General features: G+C 31.9%; 1 protein-coding gene across 4 annotated transcripts in view; it reads right to left on the bottom strand.

Moving 5' to 3' along the window:
• The window catches only part of LOC145287966 (filamin-A-like), a 311755-nt gene that overhangs the window by 112075 nt on the left and 184609 nt on the right, over positions 1 to 15071 (bottom strand). For all 4 annotated transcript variants that reach the window (XM_080135939.1, XM_080135937.1, XM_080135940.1 and 1 more), the window contains exon 5: positions 4338 to 4469. In XM_080135939.1, the coding sequence (XP_079992065.1) occupies positions 4338 to 4469 (132 nt within the window). The remainder of the gene's footprint in view (positions 1 to 4337; positions 4470 to 15071) is intronic.

The following is a 15071-nucleotide window of genomic DNA, read 5'->3' as shown; positions in this document are numbered from 1 at the left end:
TCAGCCATTACTACTTACTTTAGAGGTCAATCATAAACATATTCCTCGAACATGATATCATCTTTGCATGCTCGGATAATGTATCTTCTAAAGCATACTGCTATATTTTTCTTTTGTATATTTATATTCATATTAAAAACATTTTTTTCTATTTTTTAAAAAGGTAAATAGAACTTTGTTATATATACATTCATCTGCAAAATATCTAGTTAATTTTCATATTTTTTTAAATATTCATTTAAATGATTTCCCTACGAGTTTTGTTTTTCGGTTTTCTCATAGGATAATTGCCTTTAGTTAATTATTGCGTAATATTTGAGTAGTATTTTAAATTTTATTAACTTCTCAATATTTTAGTTATGCTTACCAATTTTCATGTGTAGGTCGATAAGCCTCTCCGTGATCTTCTGAGATATAGTAAGATATCATAATCTACTTATTTTAATTTTATTTACACAACTTAATCTAGAGTATGTTTTTCACAAGGTCTAATTTTAGTTATGAAAAATGATGTTACTCAAATGTCCACAATTTTCATTTTATCACTCTTGTTCTCTCTGCAGGGCATTGTCCAGGACATCACTTAATGTTTCAGGGCTTATGGCCCTAATTTCTTCCTCTATATTGTTTTTAAGGGCATTTATTGTGGCTGATTTGTTTGCGTATACCCGCTCTTTGAGGTAATCTCAAAGGAAGAAATTTGCACATGTAAGATCTGGCGAGCGGGGTGGCCAATTTATCTCACAGCCACGAGAAATTATTCGGTTGCCAAATATGTCCTGGAGTAGATTTTATGTTTCTTGTGCCGTATGCGCCGTTGCACCTTTCTGGGGGAACTACATTGATCGAGAAACCCCAATTTGACTTGATCTCCTTCTTACTGATGTAGATGAATCTTCGGCCACACTCTTTGCTAATCCCTGACGATTCTCTTCAGTTCTTACTGTACGGGATCTGCCAGATTTAGAGAGGTCACATGCGGACCCTTGCTCATGAAATCGAGCCACAATAGCTATTATTGCATTGGGAGTAGGTGAATTTCTTGTGTTGACGTTTCGTCAATATTCTCTTGGAGTTTCTGATATTGACTCATTCAACCTAAAATACGACTCTACAATAAATATCCGGTAATGTAATGTCTCATACTGACCTTGGAAGGGTTACTCTAGATGATCGAAAAAAATAACAGAAAAATATAAAAAGTTAAGATAGTAATTAATTTATTTTAACCATCAGCTTCTTTTGGGACAGCCTATATATATATTTATGTATACGTATATATATATTTGTTTTTAAAACAAAATTCCTACTAAATTAGCTAGTTAATGCAATTCCACGAACCATATATACCAAAGTTGTATTTTCTTTTAAAATAAATAGAAAAGTTTTTTAGACGAATATAATTACACAAAAACACCCAAATTATTAGGAGCAAAGAGAATGTTTTCATTTTATCATAAAGGCATTTAATTATTATACTTATAATTCTGTTTATATACATATATATATATATATATATATATATATGTGTGTGTGTGTGTGTGTGTGTGTGTGTGTGTGTGTGTGTGTGTGTGTGTGTGTGTGTGTGTGTGTGTGTGTGTGTAAAACTATTCTCTGGAGGTGTCAAATCAGGGACTAACAAGATACTCATATATATATATATATATAATATATATATATATGCATTTATATATATATGTGCATTTATATATATATATATGCATTTATATATATATATATATATATGAGTGTGCATGTATAAATGTATATATTTGTATCTATATATGTGTGTATATATATGTGTATATGCATATATGCACATTTATGGATGCATATATATATATTAATACATATAGATACATATATATTAATATATATGGTATCTTCTTTTAGTTTTGATTAGCTATGAACACTAACTCTGCTTGCGCGTGGAATTATTTTTGGCAAGACTTGCGATATCTTCCTTATTATTAAAAAAAAACACCCAATATTTTGCTGATGGGGAGACTTTGTTTTCATAAAAAACTATATGCTAAAATTATTGTCCTTGACTCAATGTCTGTAACAATAAAAAACATCGTTTCCGAAACGATCGTACAATTTATTGGCTTTGTTTGTTTTGAATTATAAATTATCAATCACCTTACCAAATATATATATGTGTGTGTGTGCGTGTGCGTGTGCTTGTGTGTGTGTGTTAAACAATAGCTTTAACTTAGCTTTACATCATGATTACATTATGATATACATATATCTGCAGTTTGATAGCATTAGCAATCCGTGAAAGTCTATACCAGAGTTTAGTTGCATTATCTTATAGAATTGGTAAGGCATTACAACTTTAATATGTTTGAAAATAAAGTATACTTTCTTTTTCTCTCTTCTTCCTCGTCTTCCTCTTTTGTTATTATTATTATTATTATTATTATTATTATTATTATTATTATTATTATTATTATTATTATTATTATATGGCAGTGTAAAATAAAACATTAAAATATCTTTTTATTGTATCATGGTTATTTGACAAACATGAAATTATCTTATTATTATATTAAACACATGGAGCGACATATTTTGTGCAAATATGCATGTGTATATATGCTACGCACAACTACGCACAAGCACGGACGTCTCTATGTGTTAAAAGTAAGATAAAAATCAACTTCAATATGTCAGTTTTAATCAGAATAAAAACTAAAATCTTTTCGAGATTATATCTGAGATTGATACGCATCTTTTATATAGACGGATAAAGAAAGAGATGCACATCGATAAACGCATACTTAGAGTATATATATATATATATATATATATATATATATATATATATATATATATAATACATATTATATGTGTACGTATGTATCAAATTACCTGCATCGATATTACTGCGTCGAATACAGTAAGTAGACGTTTGGAAGCTTATGCGTTATGTATACACACCCCAGCTCTCAGCCATATTTTTTCATCTGACCCATAATATTAATCGAACAGTTTATCAAAAAAATAAAGCGGATCACAAAAAGACGCCAACTTCCTTGATATAAATCGAACACGAAGGAAACGCCATCTTTGTTTTGATTAAAACTTTAGGAAGATAAAAAAAACCACACATATTAGATTTTGCCAACGTTATTGAGAATGGTCTGTGTTATTTGATGTTGTATGCAAGTTTGTGAATTATGTCTCATGCACGCACACACACATCCACACATATACATATCAACACCCACATATACACATATATATACTAGCACACACATACACACGCGCATATACACACATACAAACATACAAACATATGCAAACATATACATACAAACACATACACACATATACATACAAACACATACACATATACACCCATATATACATATACACAGATATGCATATGAACACACACATACACATATATATATATATACAAACACACACATATACACAAACATACATATATACAAAGACATATACATATATACATATAAACACACACAATACACACATATACATACAAATGCATACATATACACATATATACAAGCACACACATACACACATATATGGTGGCTTCCTTCAGTCTTTACAGACTATGGATACCTACTGTAAGTGTGCCTGCGCGTGTAATTTTTGTGGCTAGAATTGCGAAATCTCCAACCGCACCTCGCCTGAGTTGACATTGTTATATATCAGTGACAACTGGAGGTTTAGGACGACTGGAAACAATGCCGAGATAAGCGGAAAGCACATATAACCCTTAGAATTCCCAAATGGTCACCCATCTGGTACTAGGCAGGCTCAACGTTGCTTAACTTCGGTGATATAACAATAACCAGTGTATCAGCGTGATTACGCCGTACACACATATACACATATACATACAAACACACATATATACATACAAACGCACACATATACAGACATATACCTCACCTTATACATATATACATACACACGTATGCATACATATACAGATATACATACAAACATGCATGCATGCGTACATGCGCACATGGATGGATGGATGGACATATACATACAAGCACACACATATATATATACAAACACACATGTATACATACAAACGCACACATATACAGACATATACCTCACCTTTAGAATACAACATATAAGGCAACAAATCATCGGTTCATATATTTCCCCTACGGGCATCACAAATTATATTTGTGATGCTAAAGCATCATATTCGAATTCAAGAATTAAACATTTACTCAGAGCATGGTTTACTAAGGAGCAAACAGAACAAAACACATCGCATATGAATTGATCATTTACCAGCAATGAATATTTAAAACACAAATAGGAAATAAAATTACCTCTGAATCTCACTGGTTCCCTTACGACGCCTTTATCGACAGTTTTAACTTGCACTTTGGTTGGATCGCATACGTAGATTTCACTGTCATCCACTATTCGTCCGTCGTACAGGATTCTCACATTCCATTTTCCTATGAAAATAAAACAAGACCTTGCATTTATTATCTATCATGAATCATGTGACAATGTGATTGTGATTTAATTAACGCTGGATCTATAGTACAACTTCCATCGAGGATACTAGAAACCTTCACGTGATCCCTTCTATGATTACCTGATACTAACATGAACCAGCAGAAACCAATACAAACATGATCAAACAGGCGCAAAAGTCGGAACATAACGATTCATGAGATCATGGTTTTATTAAACCATAACATGTTACTATTTCCATGGAAGAATCTACAGGTTAATTCTTCTTCTTCTTCTTCTTCTTATTATTATTATTATTATTATTATTATCATCATCATCATCATCATTATTATTATTATTATTATTATCATTATTATTAAAGTGTTTCTGCTTTATTACTGAAATACAAATCTTATGATAATTATTATTTAAAATTCCACCAGCTTCTCAAGCAGACTATATGTCGCACTAGTTTCAAAAGAGACTCGTTGTACTAATAAGGCACAGTTTAACTAGGTTAAAAACGATTGAAGGATAAGTTTAATAGATGAATTGATTGAAAGTTCAATAGTCATGAATACCATGAGCGGATGAAAAGTATTTATACATTATATAATAGCCCAAGGAAAACAGCAATTCTGCTGCTTTTTCACAAATATCAGACGTAAAATGTGGAGACTAAATAATAAAATAGGATATAAGCAAACAATTACCCGTATTCTGTGCTCGTTGGTGCATTTAAAAACAAAGCACTATAAGAATCTTAAATGCTACGTCTTTTGAAGAAAATCCCCTGAGAAATCCAATAGTGCTATTAACTTGATATTATATTAAAATAATACTATGGGGTCTGTGTTCGCACCTAGCATTTATATAAACAGAAATGGCGACTTTTTAATTCATTTAACTTTATTTGATTTGATGGTAATATTGAAATATAAAGACGAAAATGACAAGGGTTTGATATCTTGCAGCAGGAGTATACGGTACTCCATATTAATTCCTCGGTAACGCCGGTGTTTCTTGCTAGTATGCATGCATATATACTAGCTACAAACCACATCTTAAAACTGACTTATAATAGTAAGTCACACTTTAATGAGAACAGGAAACAACAACCGCCAAATAATTAAAAGTAATCACACATGTCAATATCGTAAAAAAAATTTTTGAAAACAAATAGTGATTTTACAAGTACCAAATTTTAAATTTGTCGATCTAAAAACGCACACATACACACGTATGTGTGTACGTTATTAGATTAATGTTATTAGATTCTACACATAAACGTGTGTGTGTATGTGTGTGCGTGTGTCTATGTGTAGAATCAAAGAATCAATTTATTAAAAAAAATCGATGTTTATGAATTTTTATGAATGATATGCTTCACATTTTTATAAAGATTAAAAAGACCAGCCTTGTATGAATGATTATGAAATTTGATCTAAATACTTTTTAATCTACACGCATGCATATATATATATGTGTGTGTGTGTGTGTGTGTGTGTGTGTGTGTGTGTGTGTGTGTGTTTAATTTTATTCCAGTTAAAGTTCTCAAAATTCAAGGAGCTCCTTCCTCTAACACTTGATATCTATATGAAATCAATAGATTCACCTTTCCATCGACATCATTAACTTAATAAAGAAATTGACAGCATAATTTTTCTCTTCCAATTAAGCATTTCCATATATGCCTCTCTTGTGGTCTCTTGGTCTTACTGGATTCCAGTTGATGAATACATAGTCTTGTGGATTATCCAGTTGCGTGTTATCGCTTAGGGTAATGTAACTTGAAGAAGGTGTACCATTCCACGTGGGATATCCATACTGAGCATATCTTATTCGGGTCTCGAATACTATGTGATTTTGAATATTTTATCATGGTTTTCTTGTAGGGAAAAGTAACCTCATGCCAAGTTTACCTGATAAACCCCGCTACAGATAGACCTTATAAACTCAACGGCAATATCTAGTAGGCATTCAACTTCGCTGCGTGAGAATGCAACAACACTGAATGTATATATATATATATATATATATATATATATATATATATGCGTGTGTGTGTGATAAAACTGGTAGTTAGTAAAAGCCTGAAGAGAGTGCTCAATACTATTGCAGAACAAATATGTGTTTTATTTTTTTATTACCGTTTCATCTGTTTGGTTATGTTTCGGATGTTGTACCATGTTTACGATCCAGCAGCCTCGTCAGACCGTACAGAAATGGTTGTTAGTATTTGGAAGAAGTGTTTTAGAAGCCTATATATAAATATATATATATATATATATATATATATATATATATATATATATTATATACATACTGATGAGCTGTGAGATAGCGAAACAGTACTGTATGTGGATGACTTTTATATACATATATATATATATATATATATATATATATATATATATACATATACATATATATATACATACATATATATACACATATATATACATACATATATATACATGCATATACATGAAGGCAGTGTATATTAAGACATATTAAGGAAAATATAAAAATATAGGACTAAAAAATAAAATATGATTACAAAGAAGGAATGAAGTCTACGTAAATGGGAAGATAACGAAAGGTAGTATATAAATAAATAATGGTAAAAAGAACATATCGACCATAAAAAATAGTGGGATACTTAAAAAAGAAAAAAAGAAAAGAAAGACGAAAAGAAAGACGAAAAGAAAGACGAAAAGAAAGATGAGAAAGAGAAAATGTAAAATAAAACTATGAATGGGAATAGTAAAATCAGAAAAGAAATACAGAAATACATATAAAAACGAAAAATTATGCGTGTAATAAGAAGTAAAGGAAAAAAATTTAACAGAACTGAAGGAAGGAAAACAAAAACTTTATAGAATGTCCAAAGTAAAGTCCTTATAATGTCCAAACGTTATACATATACTAGCAGGTGACCCGGCGTTGTCCGGTTGTAAAATACGTATAAATATTATATTTTAATCTATACAGAAACTGAGACATGTGCATGCGAGTATTATGGTTTTCAAAACAGTTAACTTTTAAGTAAAAAAAAAAGTATATATACTCGAGCTGAGATCGAAACCGAAATCTAAAAACAGTGAGTCAAGTACGATAACCAAGAGACCATCTTGACACAATATTTAAAAAGTGTTTTTAAACCTACTTATTCTTAACATAAGGGACCTGTCACGTAAATTATTCACACGAGATTGCCACGTGTCTGCACACTTTATATATCAAATTTCAAGTCTGTAGATCAAAAATACGTTGAGTATATAGGTTGAGAATTGTCCTCACACACATATTCGCATTTTTATAGATATTTAGATGTAAGCAAACATGATAAAATAATACAGTTTTTGTTTATTAGGATACTCTCATTTTTCAATTTTCTCAATAATCCATTTGGTATTCAGGTCGAGGTAGAATATATATATATATATATATATATATATATATATATATATATATATATATATATATATATATATATCAGATCTCTGGGTTTCTTACTCTGTATTTTGGTAAGTTTCCCAAATCAAAAATATTTATCAAAATATAGAACAAGAATCTCAAAGCATATTTTAATTTGACTGGAATAGTGAATTTTTTAAAAATATTTTATAACATTTGCTTTAATAAAAACTTGCTGTCTACATACACACGTAAAGACATACAAAGTTAAAATTAAATACTAGACGATTCTTGAATCTCTTTGGTCTCTAGCTACAAGGAGTTGTTACAAAAAAGCAACCATGAATACACTTCAGCCTACAAATAATAATGACCAAATATACAAAGTAACATTCACAGCCCCAAAATAGATCCTCCCTACACGACTTTACAACACAAAAGCATTTACCCGGATACTCCACCAGACCAGATGAATGTTTGACCTGGAATTCGGTAAGACCAATAGACTAAAAAAGAGATATATACTATAACATAGCTAACTGGTCCTTTGTGAAATTTAAGTAAGTCAATTAATGTGCTTCGCTTCTTTGCCAGCGTAACATTTGAGAAGTAGAGGAGACTCTTGATTGAACACTCTTATATCCATATATATATAGATCAAATGTTAGCCGCATAAAGGTATCCCTTGATTTCTGTGAATTTACTGAAGTGAAATTCAAATGTGAGAATATACATATATGTATGTGTGTGTGTGGGTGTGTGTCTGTGTGTGTGTCGGTGTGTGTGTGTCGGTGTATGTGCATGCCTGTGTGTATGTGCATGTCTGTGGGGGTGTCTGTGTGTGTGTGTGTGTCTGTGTGTGCGTGTCTGTGTGTGCGTGCGTGTCTGTGTGTGCGAGCGTGTGTGTGGTGTGTGTCTGTGTGGGTGCGTGTCTGTGCTGGAGAGATATTATATAAAGTTGATTTTCCCGTTTTCCGAATTATTTCTTTTTGATCGAATCATTATACTCATTCATTCTATCGATTACTGTTTCATAATTTCAGTTTCTCAGGGTTTTTATTTATTTATTTATTTATTTATTTATTCATTTGAATATTTGCATATCAAATATCCATATTGCATGACGGTACGATTGATTTTTTTTATAAAATAAAGCAAACTATGATTAAATTATTTCTATGAAAATAATCCGATAGACATTATTTAAAGCTGAGTTTTTATCCTCTATTTCTTCTTTTTCGTTTTATTCCAAGTCATTAACAAAAGAATCCGCACGGCAAAATATTAGCAGATCAAGGTAAAAACAAACATGTAAGTCAATCATGACATTGCATACCTCCATCTGACAACGTAAGGATCGGATTAAGCCATATCTTGGCCTTATTTCTCCATAACTAAATTAAGTATTTTCGAAAATGATACGCGCATAACTTTAAAATATTTACCTGATCAGGTTACAATTTTGATGACTAGTTTCAAACACAATCAACTCAATACATCATAATACAAATCAGATAAAAAACATTCGACGACGATTATACTTTGATAGCTCCAAAAACTATTTCTCTGATGTGGCTAAAATTTTGCATAGTCCTTCAAAGAGCATCAGATGAATCACATTTGGAGAAAAAAATCTAAAATAGAAAATACGTCAAAATTTCGACCTTGACTGACATTTTTAAGATCATGATAAATGTCATAGACTGGGGTGTGCAAACTAGTATTTAGAACGGTATTTTCTACGTTTGGTTAAAATTGAACTGAGGAGTTTAAAATTCCACTAAAAGTTTTAATTTAGAATTACGGCTAAGTATCACGATATGACGTCACGGACAAGAAGTCCGAAATGAGACATGGCAAATAAGACAGAAGGATATTCCTTTTTAGTCTGTGAACTGCCCGTGTTCGGGCGCTTTTCTTCGAAGCTTTGTCTTTGTTCGTTCTTGCGAGAAGGCGAAGTGACGCTCACATAATTTGCAAAAGAAATAAAACAATCAAGTATATTATTTTTTTCTTGTTACGGAAGGCGTCCTTAAAGTAATGCCTCCTATTTTTAATTTTGCCCGAATGGATCAGAGGGGATTGCAAATTACATTGTTATAATGACTGAACTTGTGCTGAAAAGTTTCATCGCTATATTACAAATATTGACAATGTGAGATTCTAAATAAGCAACCTCTGTCATGGGCATGCGTCAGAAATAGAGATGCGTCATTGAATTCCTTGTAAAAGTGCATTGAGAATGGTGGTGACTATGTAGAAAAATAAATTATGCAGCACAAAAGGTCGTTTATTTTAATGGTACTACACTCGTTTTTTCGTAGCTCTTTAACTTTTTGAGTGAAAAAAATAGGCTTTATGTTTGGAATGACCTTCGTACATTATTGTAACGTCAGGAAATGAGGAAACACAGCGACTTGAACTGCTACATTACCACTACCGAAAGACTTCAGTATCCATTAAGCAACTACGTACATGACAAAAAAAACGGCGCTTTGTATCAATGATTAAAGAGTTGCCTGCTCAAGTTTACAAGGTTAGATAAGGGTGGGCAACTGATTTTAGAATGAGTAACGGATCAGTAGAAACCCGAATCACGTTAGGCGTACTCTGCGTTTTCCATAAAATGTAAAATAAAAGTACACAACACCGAACACCAGATAAAAGATGTGAGATGGCTTCTTTAATTTTATTAACACATCAACGGACACTAATATAGGCTGTTGATTATCGGCTCGCTTTCTTTTACCTACCGTAACTTGAAGACGTCTAATAATGCAGAATACATCTATCTGTCGCCAAGACTGCTGGAAAAATAGTTGGATCACTCTACCGCTCCAGTAAGTACCTCGCTACTGATGCAATTCTCTATCTGTATAAGAGTCAGGTACTCCCTAAAATTAAGTACTGTTGCCACATCTGGGTAGGTGCTGCTCGGCGCGCCTTATCCAGCCTTAAAAGATTTCCAAACTGGCTTCGTAAGTGATGCTCTTTTCTTTTCCCTGAAACCCATTTCCCAAACAAGAGACCTTGCGAGACTGTCACTGCTCTATCATTATTTTGATGGCAAGAGCTCGACTGAACTATAATCTATGGTTCCTCCTTTGCCAAACTGTCACAAAAACACTCAACTAGCTACAACCACTATATATAATTTCCCCAGTCTCTATCTGTGCCTTAATTTAAACACATATTCCATGAAAAAAGTTTCTTCACAGAACTGCCAGCCTGTGGAACACTGTTTCGCTGGCCTGCTTTCCGGTTGAATACAACATGGTAGTCTTCAAATCCAATATAAGCAAGTTATTGTTTAACCGTCCACATACATAATCAAATTCTACCCAATTTGTACTATAAACGGTTACATTCATTAACCCTTATCCTCGAATGGCCTTCGGACCTTGATTAATGGGGATTCCCAAGTAGAAAAACACATAACACATTAATGATATAGGAAATAACTTTAGTGTGCATATGTGTAAATGCATCGAATAAAGAAAGACTAGTTTTATAAAGCTCTTCTTGTTTTTTTCTCGTGATGAAACACGATATGTAATATCTACCAAAACAATCAGTTCAAACTCGAGTGGCAAAATTGTTTTGTTTTCATTTCATACTGATTCCAGTGTTTGAAAACAATACTAAAACGTATAGGACGCGTTTGGTGTTGATTTAGATACAATGTCATTTCTCTCTATTCGTCTATTGCTAATATTTAACAACACGTCTTAAAATAACACCTTTCTCAAGAAAATCATTATGTCTTAAGCATACGAAATTAATTTTGCAATAACAAATTTACAAATAGATAAAAAAAAAATATAGCCATAGAATTATAAAGGTGTTAGAAGAAAGTGACCCATTTAGTCACACACTGTTATAGTTGGATTGTTTGACCGAATCGAACGCCGACGAAAGCCATTTAAATAGAAAAAATAGAAAGACAAAAAATTAGTCTCTATATACTCACTATATCTCCTTCCTCTCTATCGTCATTTTTCCATTTCCATTTAGCTTAAATATTAAGTAATAATTGTACGTGCCGTTATATTGCGTTGTGTTTATAATAAAACATTCCGATTTTTCATTCTGTTAGGTATTAGTAAGGCAATGCCGAAAGATGGCTCTCAGTAGAGGAGATCAGAAACTGTTAGTCTGTGACTAGCAACAGCTTTCCAATGGGGAACATCGGTAATAAAGTTGCTGAAAAGACAACCCGATATTTGTTGATTCATTGGAATGAATCTTCTTTGCAACTTTTCTGAGGATTCGTCAAACAAGGTCAAAGACGGACCAGGTGTATTTCTTCGATTAGTCCGATGTTACAACCCCAGACCTTAAACTATATCCAGTGTTGAGACTGTTATTTGTCTCTTTCTTTTGTAAATGTTATATGTCCGTTGTTAAACTGTATCTGTTAATATATCAACACTGTTGTAAGGGGTCCTGGATATGACCTTAAACTATATCCAGTGTTGAGATCCCAGCTTGCGGGCTTTGGGGGACTGTGGAGCCACCCTTCAATTGCCATTGCTCCTAGGCCCACTCCGACCCGGAGTGGTAGTACCTGTTAGGGTCCCGACTATGGGTTAAGTAGAAATCGACTTGAAAAATCCAAATATATTCTATTAAAAAGTTTTTCTTCAAAATCTCTGGATTCGGCATTAAATAACCTGAAAAAGGTTGATATGCCGTAAAACAAAAACAGCCAACCAAACAACCAACATGTTGTAAGTGTTATAAAACAATAGAAAAACAAGGCTAAACGATGGTCCACTCTGACCCGAAGTGGTAGTACCTGTTAGGGTCCCAACTATGGGTTAACTAGAAACCGACTTGAAAACAACAAATATATTCTATTAAAAAAATTTTTTTCTGAATAACTGGATTCGACATTAAATAACCTAAAAAGGTTTTATATGCCGTAAAACAAAAACAACCAACCAAAACTAGATGAACACACGTATATATACACGTCATATAGATGACTGTGGCATATATATACGTGCATACATTCATAAGAACATGTTATACCACTAGACGATGCACGAGTTTACAGACACGTGCATAATATGTATTCCCTTAAGTATACATCAATTCTTCCATTTGAAAATTGAAAAATCGAGAGGGATGGATGCCGGATAAAATAGGTGCAAAGATTCAAACAGATACAATGGTCGTTGGCATCAAAGATATAACTTAAAAGATGGACCATTTTGTGAATAATTTGCAAAATATGGCTAACTAGCAGGCCGGTCAGCGTTGCCCGGTCGCAAAATACGTTTAAATTTAAATTTATGCAGATTTCGTATGCATAAATACCAGGTCAATTCTCTATCGATTATTATATTGTACTCAATATATAATAGCGATTTCGAAAATTAAACAAGAAATTACTTGGGTGCCGTAGGCTAAAATTGAAACCAAAACATACAATTCTTTAACCTCATTTCTTAGTCACTGAGCCACACCAATATACATGAATAGTTTAAAATTAACGCTGCTTAACCTATGAATGTAGATTTGTGCATGCAAGTAGGTTTAGTCGACTAATTCTACGAAGGTCAATTCTTTTGTTTTCAATTTTTATCACTTAGCAACAATTTTTGCCGACTAAAGACCAATCGAAAGGGTGCTATATATATATATATATATATATATAATGCTCCTTATCTTGAAGTGAGCATAATGATAAGCGATAAACGAATTATCATTAGCGTGTAAAGCGGTGCTCTTTGTGTAAAACAAATCGAGCTTAGGTATTTCGGACAATGTCAAAACATCGTTAATTCACGACTCGCATAGCTACCGTCGATTAGGGTAATGGTTTATGTATATATATATATATATATATATATATATATATATATATATATATATATATATATATATATTTACTGGCAAAAACAAAAAACAAGTATATTTGCCAGTATATATATGCTCGATTACTGAAATGTTAATCATAGTGCTTAATATTTCAGTCAATTTACGTGGCTTAAATTCTTATTGCTATATATGTATACTGCCATGGGCTAAAAGATTTTAAATATATTAAACCTGTGGAATAATCTTTGCTTATACACACATATATATATATATATATATATATATATATATATATATATATATATATATATATATATATATATATATATATACTAGACTACCTGTAACCCGTTGGGTTAGTATGTTATATTAGCTATGGAATTCATGTATGTGCGTGACACTTGTGACGTAAAGAAAATAGTTTTTTTGACATAGCAGAAACATTTCTGTGAAAGTATATTAAAATGAAAAATCACGGACGGATCACTCAAACATGAAAAAAAAATCCTCCCTATTCGTGTAAAGTTACCTATTTTCCCGAATAATCGCCCCAAAATCGAAAATTAAACATGATTTCCCTACGAATTGAACGCCGACGAAAGTCATTAAGCAGCAAAAACGCACATGAACCTACCGATGAGAAATATAAGAATGAAAAACCCATATTGGAATCCTTCAACCAAGTTATAGAAACTTAAAATCTAAAAAAAAAAAAAATAATTAATAAAACCTAAAGAAAAAAAAATAAAACCTGAATAAATAAAATAAAATAAAACTAATATTGAAACAGATTAGGAAATGTGTCAACAAATTCACCGTTCTCACACAACTATTTTGTATCTAGAAATGTTAACAAAAAATAAAAATGAAGGAAGGAAGGAAAGGGGGCAGATAGAGAGCAGTAGTAGTAGTAGTTGTAGTTGTAGTAGTAGTAGTAGTAGTAGTCTTGGTTTTACTACAATTGTTCTTATGTTTGTCAACGGGTTAAAGTTGTTTAGTTGTAAGAAAATAGCGACAGTATAGTTGTAAGAAAATAGCGACAGTATAGTTGTAATAAAGAATAGTAGCAAAACATCCCCACTCTTCCTATGTTTAATAATAATTTCGAAATAATAACGTTAATATTTCAGTTCGCAGGTCAAAATCTGCATAAGAAGCGATTTGTATTTATTTATTTACTTTGTTATGGGTTAATGTTTATGCGCGCATGCGCAACCGGATGTCGTAAACCGGAAAGTGGGTTACATCACTCGTTTCAAGGTCAGTTGAATTTTATACTTATATATATATATACATATATATATATATATATATATATATATATATATATATATATATATATGAAAATGTGTGT

Source organism: Euprymna scolopes, chromosome 11 (assembly GCF_053919585.1).
Source record: "Euprymna scolopes isolate OS-2025 chromosome 11, ASM5391958v1, whole genome shotgun sequence".
Lineage (NCBI taxonomy): Eukaryota > Metazoa > Mollusca > Cephalopoda > Sepiida > Sepiolidae > Euprymna > Euprymna scolopes.
The sequence above is the reverse complement of the archived record's forward strand: the minus strand, read 5'-3'. Positions and strand labels throughout refer to the sequence as shown.